The sequence below is a fragment of the Condylura cristata genome, unplaced genomic scaffold, assembly GCF_000260355.1.
Source record: "Condylura cristata isolate star-nosed mole 26May11 unplaced genomic scaffold, ConCri1.0 scaffold00010, whole genome shotgun sequence".
In the NCBI taxonomy this organism is placed as follows: domain Eukaryota; kingdom Metazoa; phylum Chordata; class Mammalia; order Eulipotyphla; family Talpidae; genus Condylura; species Condylura cristata.
In genome coordinates this window covers 6648338-6657024 of record NW_004567111.1, presented here as the reverse complement: position 1 = coordinate 6657024, position 8687 = coordinate 6648338, and the positions used below count along the sequence as shown (strand labels likewise).

Sequence of the window (8687 nt, the reverse complement as noted above, 5' to 3'; positions counted from 1 at the left end):
GCCCGCCCCGGGCCAGACCCGCCCTCCCGCGGCGCTGGCTGCTGTCCGGCCCTCTGCTGATCCCCGGGGCGATGGCCCGCCCCTCCCCCGCCCCCACTGCGGTGAAATTTATATGCAGAACATTGTCACGAAACAGATGAAAATGGAGCCCTCCCGACTGGTACCACAAAAGAAAGAAAAGCACCAAGCCCCCAACCTCGCTCCCCCAGTCACTGCTGCGCCCCTGAGACCAGCAGCGTCATTAGCGCTACCTGGAAGCCGGCCTGGATCCAGAATCTTCAGTCCCATCCCAAACCTTTGGGATCTGAAAGGGAAATTTTAAATGGCCCCAGGTGTACACAGTAACATTGAGAGGCTGAAGGCTGAGCCTCGGCCTCCAGCGCGGCAGCATTTGGGATCTGAGGGCTCTTGAAGATTTGCTCATCCTCAGACCTTCCCTCAAAGTTCCTTATTTAATAAGGGGGAGCGAGGCCTAGGCAGTGGCTTTTTTTCTTTTCTTTTTTTTTTTTTTTAAGCTCTCAGATGACTCCAAATTGTAGTCAAGTCGAGAACATCTGCACTAAGTTGTAGACGTTTCTAATTATTATTTTTTTATCTGACATCTCTGGCTTAAAGGAGTCATTTTTAAACTGTCACATCAGCACCTTTAATGAGATGGGCCACGCTCCTGACACCTGCAGGTGGACGAATGAATCAGGCAGCAGCCTGATTGCTTTCCCTCAGAGAGCTCGGAGTTAAGGAAGCCAGAGTAATGCTCCTTGTTGAAACCTGACTGAATCCATCATGGGGTTCAGGGAGGCATGAAGGAGTCCATGGCCAGCTCCCCCTTGGGAAGGACGAAAGGCATGGTTTAATGCCACGTGGTTTAATAACTGGTCAAAATGCAAGTTCATCGTTAGTCAACACTCCTTTCACAAATGTTTTTCAAGCCCAGACCCCCCAAAACACAACAAGATAGAAGGAGAGGCACAGAGCAAGGCCCCTCTGGTGGCCTTCAGTGGGGGAGTGTGACTGGGCAGACCTTTGGGGTGGGAGTGCCTGCACCCACCCCCCTGGCTGCCTCTTCTAGGGGTCCTTGTGTGCTCCCCATCCTCCGTCACAGACATCACCCTTCATTTCTGAGGGTGTGTTTCCACACGTGGCGGGGGTGTCTATCTCCATGGGAGTTAGCACACCCTAGAGACATCCCCCCACACACAGCTGATAAACTGGTTCAGGGGAGAAGAGAGAGGGTTGAGGGAGGTGAGAATAGATCAGTGACTGAGGCTGAAACAAGAACTCCAGAGCACACATGGGGTCTTGCCTCAGTTTTTCCAGCAGGGAATACATCTTACCATCCACGCAGTGAAGGTTTCATCTGTGAGAAGTCAAAGTTTGTTCTCATCGTCGCTTTCCTCGGCCAACCCCAGTGCATCTAGTTGGTGTGTTGAGCATTGGCCCCAAATGACTTCCCCTGCAGTTGAACGTCCTAGACGATAGCTGGGTGCTCACAGCACTCACACAAGAGACAGCCCCACTGGCTAACTTAAATGGAAATTCAGACCTGATCAGATCTTGTGGTGCCCTGCCAAGAAAGTGAAAGTAGAATCAAGCTCAAAGACTGAAATCAGGACCCCCCCACCCCAGTAGGCCCCGTCCCTCTCCTCAGCTTCTCTATGCAGCCCCAGCCCAGGTGGGCTTTGAAGTTCCACCTGTAGACACATACAGCTACTGTCTTGTGGGTGCAGCATCTTTTGCACCCGCTGGGTATCGCAGGAAAAAAATGGCAAAGGTTATTTCAGTAGCTGTCCTGTGATCAGAGTAATCACATCCTGAGCTTGGCTTGTCCTGGCTCACGGTGTCCATCCTGGTTCTGGGGTGTGTGATGGGGTTCAGGTAAGAGGGAAAGATAGTCCCTGTGCCTCACATGCCCACTAAGGTAAAAACCACCAGTGATGGAGGCGCCCACGCTGATCTTAGAGCTGAGCCCTGCGTTGACCTGAGCCTTGATTCATCTGCCTGCTCCAAGCACCAACTCTAACATCCCTGTCAGTACATACTCTGTTACTAGCAAGTCCCTCCCAGGGAAAATGATTCTGCTTTGGGGGGGGGGGGGATTCTGAGAAGGTCCGGCCACTCACTGGAACAGTCTGTGCTCAGCCTCAGGTCTTCCTGTGGAGGTGCTTCCTGTCCCCACCCTTCCCTGCGGCTCCACCCTCCACCCCAGGCCCCTGCAGAGTGGGGCTGTGGACCTCCTTGGCAGAATTTCTTGGATTGTTAACTGTGCCCAGATTTGGAGTCCTGATCTCTCAGGGACTCTTTCCTCATGGTCAGACACAACCCAAGGAGTGTCGTTCCAGAGCAAAAGCAGGTCCTTCTGGCAGTGACATGGAAATTTCCGCACCTGTCATGTCCATGCAGTTGGAGTTCTGGGGTGTTGGAGACCAGCGGGGGTGCACTTGGATGGAGTTGAGGCGTTCCATCCCCAGTGCAGGATTACTGAGTACACTGAAGAGGAGCCATTTCTTCATTTCCTCATCTCAAAGGACGAACAGGAATGGCAGCCACTGACGGAAGATGTTAAGATTCCTTTCATCCAGTTCCATCTCTGCACACAGAGTGTCTGCAGTGCAGGTTTGATTCTTGTCCAGGGATCTTACCTTCTTTTGAGTAATTGGACCCAGAAAATGAATTTAAAACTTTGATTCCATAAAGAGACATTGATTTCCTTTAGTGCCTTTTTTCTTCCACAATACCTCTTAAAAGATGAACATCATCCTCACCAGAGTTTTTTCAATGTGGAAATAAGCCGACAGAGCTCCTCTTTGGTTATTCTTAACAAATAGGGTATCTGATCTTCAAGCATATGGTCTTTCTTCACACACACCGGAATGGGGAGGCCCCAGGAGGTTGGCAACCATCCCCTGAAAGGAGACAGAATCAGTTGCCATCACCTGGATGTGTCACTGTTGCTCAAGAAAACGGGAACGTGAGTCCATCGCAGCTGTCCACACCCTGCGCTTCCATGTGGAAGTGGCAGCTCTGGTCACTCTCATGCTTTCCCGGCTCCAGATTTGGTCTTGCTGGTACCACCTGCCATGTCTCCTTGCTTTTGGGGCATCAAGGACAGGTGGGGTATTCCTTGATGCAGAAAAACAAAAAACTAGCTGCTTATGTGATCTTCTCCTACTGTCCTCATTTACACAATGTCAGAGGAGCTCCAGAGAGAGCAGAGGATCAGAAATCTTGGGGGGACCTAAAGGGGCCAGCTCTCTGGCTCATGGTAGGGGCTCAGTCAGAGGAACCTCCCAGAGGACCTCAGGGAGTGCCTGAGGCCCACCAGGCTTGCTGATCTCCAAGGTCTGTCTCAGCCTGAGGGTCTTTCCTATTGGAAAGCATCTGTGTCCCACAGAGCCATGTGGTAACGGGGCTGTTCACTGGTACAGACTGGTGAGGTGCATTCACACGGGCTCTACCATGAGAGCTGTGCAAAATATTACCATGTATTTTTGACCCTTCAAGACCTTAGCATTTCATTGAAGGCAAAATAATTTGCTACTGGTCAAGATAACCACCTGTGAGTGGGAGGAAGGGACTGCCTGTCCTGTTCAGCCCCGTTTAGAGCTATCCGTTTATTTATATTCCTAGATTTTTCCAGTTTCTATGGAAATTAAGTTTTACGGACCCACAGTAGGAAAAAGAATGTTAACCCTCCAGGTGATTATAGTAGAGAAAAGTAGTTCATATTTCATAGTCTACTTGGCTATTTGACTAACCAATGTTGCGTTACATAAACATTGTGTTCATCAATACTGACCTTCGGCAGTAGAATCCCTCTTGTAGTTAGTGCATCAGAAGAGATCACACCAACAGTTGATTCTTCCAGTAAGTAACTCCCAGGGCCTGGCAAAGGGAAGGGAAGACAAAGTCCAGAAAGTTGAGACCAAAATGAAGAGTTTAGCTATCCAATTAATGTTTTGAGTGCCTTCTAGGAGAGTTGTGTGGCCTTGTGCAGTTAGCACGGATTAATTAAAAAAAAAAATTTTTTTTAACTGCATATTTACCCAGGAATCTTAAAGATTTTAAACCAGAATGGTGTCATGGGAGCTAGTTGATGGTGAACTTGCATTTGAAAAAAGAATATTCAGTTCAAAGAAACGTCTCATTACAGAGCTCATTGGTATTTTGAAATGTTCACAATTTTACTTTCAGAACAATGATTTCATATTTTGGGGTGGCCTTTAACAAAAACTGCCTTTCAGAACATTTTCTGTGTTGGCCATTGTAAGTCTTTGAGCTGATGGCCCTTCCTACTCTGTCCGGGGTCTCAACTTTACCCTCATCTCACTTTACCTGGTCTCACCGCCCCCTCCATGTTTCATCAGAGGCTGGTGCAGTCCTCAATTGCCAGAGGAAGCATCATACGTTGTTCCCATTTGCGCCCTCACAAACCCAGTGCCATCCTTCTGACCCAGAACTTCCAAATTTACTATGCTTATTGGATCAAGCTTAGGGATTTACCTATTGTGCTAAAAGTAGAAAAGGGGTATTCCATTTTTGATTTGCATTGGACTTCCTTTTAATTTCTTTATTTGCACAGAATTCCATTATAGAAGTTTTAGTTGTTTTTTTTTTTTTAACAATTATCAAGGGTTAGGAACATTTTTCATTGTGATCTAAATCAATCCATATTGGTGTTCATTTTAGCTGTTGAATGAAACTATCTGCCCAAAAAGTACGGTGCTAAGTTAAATATATTATTTTACTTCTAATATTGCAAGCAGTTATTTCTTTTTTTTTTTTTTTTTAAGCTGTTTGCTATTTTTTTTTTTTTTTAAGCTGTTTGCTATGTTCTAGCCAAGAGTTTCACATCTCATTAACTGGGTTGGTCAGTGACCATAGTAAAAGGACAAATAGACTAAGTGTAAATTACTTTGATACCTGAGGACACTCGATACCTTTTAAAAGGGTATTTTCTTAGTGTAAGCTGGTAAGTTATTTGAGATAAATTGATGTATAATTTCATATGTAGTGGAAAACATGGAATGGATGATAAGTTAGTCCTTAGAAACAGTCTGATGGAATAAAAGGGGGAAATTTTAGGACTTGCTATTCAAATTCAAAATGCATTAAGATGGGAACCTTATTCCACATCGTCTACCCTAGCAGAGTGAAGAGAAGAATTGAGACAATTATCCACATAATTCAGACAAAAAATTAAGATCCAAACCCAAACTATCTTGCCTAAATAACCTTGTGTTTGAATATTTTTTTGCCTGAATTTTTTGTCTCAGTTTGCCCCTTCATTTTGTTAGGCCAGATCTCCACTTAAAATCATTTTTATAAAAATGAAAGAGAATATCCTTTTTCTGACTTGGCTTTCATACTTAGTGTCATTTCTTTACAGTCAAAAGCTAACTTATCAGAAGTTCTTCCATCCCGTGGCCCTTAAAAGTGTTGCATTTTTTTTTTCTGAAGCAATATAAAAATGCTTATGGTGTGTATGCAAGCTGCTGTTTTAATTAACTTTCCTGAATTTCAAACATCTATATTTTACTCTCTTATATGCTTTTAACTAAGGTATAGTAGATGCGTTTTTGCTTCAATACTAATTTAAGGTGTAATATTCATTTCTTTAGAGAACATTTTTGTTGTTGTGCATGCCTAGTGTTTTGTACGTTGTATATTGCATTCAGAATATTTTTTTCCTTCTCACCTATCCACAATGCAATGCCGTTCCCATGATGCACCTCTGCTTGCTGTTTACCTGTATGTTAATTCGCTTGAATCCCATTGGCCCACTGCCATCATGTGCTCGCTGCCTGTTATTAAAAGACTCAGTCGACTGCCAAAGCAATGAAGCGACCTCTCGAAGCATCTGTAGACCTGGTACTTTGACCTTTCACCTTTCGCTTTGCATGTAGCTTTTCAGAGAGCCATCCGAGATTTGTATTACTTGTAAACTATTGGTTGCAAACAATCATTATGGTTAATGAATGAAGAGAATCTAAGGTGTTCAGCCATCTCATTTCCATGTGTACTATGTGAAATAAATGAATCCTAACAAATTTTAATACCTTTTCCAAAAGAGTGAAGCAAATTTAAATCACTTGGCTTGGAAAATGCTTACCGTAATTCCTATTAACCTTTAAATTTGAGAAACTGCGTTTAGTTCAAGAACAGATGAGGTATTAATAAGAATAACACAAATGCTTCTTCCCCTCCCTCCCCCTTAGACTAGTTTAACTCATTTTAAAAGCCGAAGTCATTTTGCTGTTGCTGCTGCTGCTTGGTAGTTTTCTTTTCCTTAGTTGAGATGCTACCGTTTGGGGTGACGGAAATCATGCTTTCGCTCTCAGTAACAAACCCTCACTCATCCGACATTGCCGCTGTTTAAATTAAGGTGCATGGCCGAGGCATCTCCTTAGCTGTCATTTTGAAAAAGAATGTTGCGGTTGATGATGTCTGTGGACAACGAAGGGGTGTTCGCTTTGAGTTCTACATACCCTGTTCAACTCTTCTTTCCTAGGCCTTTCCCCCGGGTGCTCTTCATCCTTTACCAAAGAGACAAGCGCTTGAAAAAACGAACGGTGCCAGCACGGTCTTCAACCCCAGCGTGCTGCACTACCAACAGGCTCTGACCAGTGCCCAGCTGCAGCAACACACGGCCGCGTTCATCCCCACAGGTACGCCCTCCGCCCTGTGTCCTGTGCCCTCGGTCATGTGCTTTCTTCTCATTCCTTTAAGCGGTTTGGTGGCAGCTAGTTTTGCTTGTGAAGGTACAGTAAGTCCAGCCTGACACTCAGCATAGGCCTAGCTGCTGATCGGGTGTCCTAGCTCGGAAAGACAGCGAGGATGCTAAATAAAGCCAAATATTTTGTAGTGTGAAGTGACAGGCTTCACCTTGAGAAGCAGGTAGCAGTTAGGACTGTTGGTGTCTTGTAGTTACACAAGCCAAGTAAAACTGTTTATGTAAGTAAGTCCTCTTGTGTGTGACAACTGAAATGTGTCCTTAACCCTGAATGGCCTAAAAATAGCTATTCCAGGAAATACTAATCTTTTTTTTTTCCCTATTCCTATTCAGAGCACTAAAAAAAGTGAGGCTGTTCAAATAGAACCAATCCTTCTGCTCATCTGTCTACCTTCATCCTATCTCTTTCTCCATCCTTCTCAATTTCCACCAAATTCACAAATCTATAGAGCTCTATCTTTGGTTTCTGTGTTCACGTCTGATAATATTAGGTGCTAAGGTGCATTAACTCTGTCATTCCACTGAGAGCTGAATGAAATTAATCAGAAACTCTTGGAGTTCAAAGGACTCTTAGTGATCTCCACATCCAGTTGATTGTTTTACAGATGAGAAAACTGAGGCCCCCAAGTGAGCAGTGACTTCCCAAGGCAGAGAACTAATGAGCAAAAGACCTAGAACCTACTTTTCCCTTGACCAGTCCTGTGTACATGAGGTGACATCCCCCTGGCCTGGCCTCCATCTGTGGGGTCTCCAAGTTCTTCGTCAGACAGAAGCACAGAGACAAAAATCCAGCACACCTCCCGTCCTCCATTTTCTAATTCATTTTCCTGACCACAGATTACATACACTAGATACAGGTGCAAAGCGTCCCCAGGAATAATCTCAAAATAAATAAAATGTGCTAAAGTGTCAAAGCGTCCCCAGGAGCCTGAGACATAGGACTGTGAGAAGACTGCCCTCGAGTTCTGAGTTTCGAAGTCAAAATGTTGAGCCCTGACAATAACCTGAACAGGACTCTAGATGAGAGGCAGTTTTATCAGGAAGAGATTGTTGACCCTCATCCAGGCACTTTGGTTTATTATCTGCACCTTAAATCCCAAAGCAACACATCGGAAGTGAACAGGGGAAGGAGCCGAGTGACTCTGTCCAGGGTGGTCTTTGTATACAGTCCGCAGTTTGCATAGCCTGCCGATACCGTTCATGTCAGTAAGGGTGTGGGGACCGTAAGTCCGACAAGGCTCAGTGTTTAGTACCCTTTTATAGCTCTGCTCTTGTCTTAAAGGAAATAGGCTCAGAAACCTGTGGGCTGAGTGTCTCAGACGGTGTTTATTGGGGCTTCGCTCTTGTCATGTTACAGCCCTGACCAGTGACAGCACAGCGGTGTCTTTCTTGTGACCCACCTGCTATAATATGCTTGGGAAATAATTACTAGAGGTAAACTGACCTCCAGGCCTTGTATGATTCCCACAAGTGTCTGATTTCATAGACCTTGTCACTAGATATTTAACAAGAAAAAAATGAAAACTTAGGAAAGAACATACCTAGTGCAAAAGCACAAGTCTGTTTGTGAATACTGGGTGGCATTGCCACAGTCATATCCTGGGAATGACCTGGGGACCCTGGAGCTAAGCCACACAGAAGACAGAAGGCCTCTAACTCATATTCTCCACTCATCCAACAGTGGCTGATGGGTTAGATCATTGATCGAACCCTAACTTTAAAACGTTTTCTCTGGAGACCTATAAAGACATGCAGAACCGAAGCGATACCATCCCTAACAATGCTGGTTATTGTTGATGAAATGAGATTGGCACCCACAGGCCTTGCTGGCTGCTGTGACTGTGCACTTCTGCCCTCTGCTGGAAGCTTTAAGAACTGGTCGAGTGTGTCCAGCACTGCGGGTGGCGTGGGTTTAGTCCAAACCCCTGGCCCTCTTAATTCTGGGCAGCAGGTGTGG

At 45.2% G+C, this 8687-nt stretch overlaps 1 protein-coding gene across 6 annotated transcripts in view; it reads left to right on the top strand.

Moving 5' to 3' along the window:
* MBNL2 (muscleblind-like splicing regulator 2) overlaps nt 1-8687 on the top strand; it is a 150626-nt gene that overhangs the window by 110335 nt on the left and 31604 nt on the right. For 3 of the 6 annotated variants that reach the window (XM_012723226.1, XM_012723227.1, XM_012723225.1), the window contains exons 6-7: nt 5815-5868; nt 6509-6665. In XM_012723226.1, the coding sequence (XP_012578680.1) occupies nt 5815-5868; nt 6509-6665 (211 nt within the window). The remainder of the gene's footprint in view (nt 1-5814; nt 5869-6508; nt 6666-8687) is intronic. The other 3 variants (XM_004680062.2, XM_004680063.2, XM_012723228.1) reach the window with 1 other exon arrangement.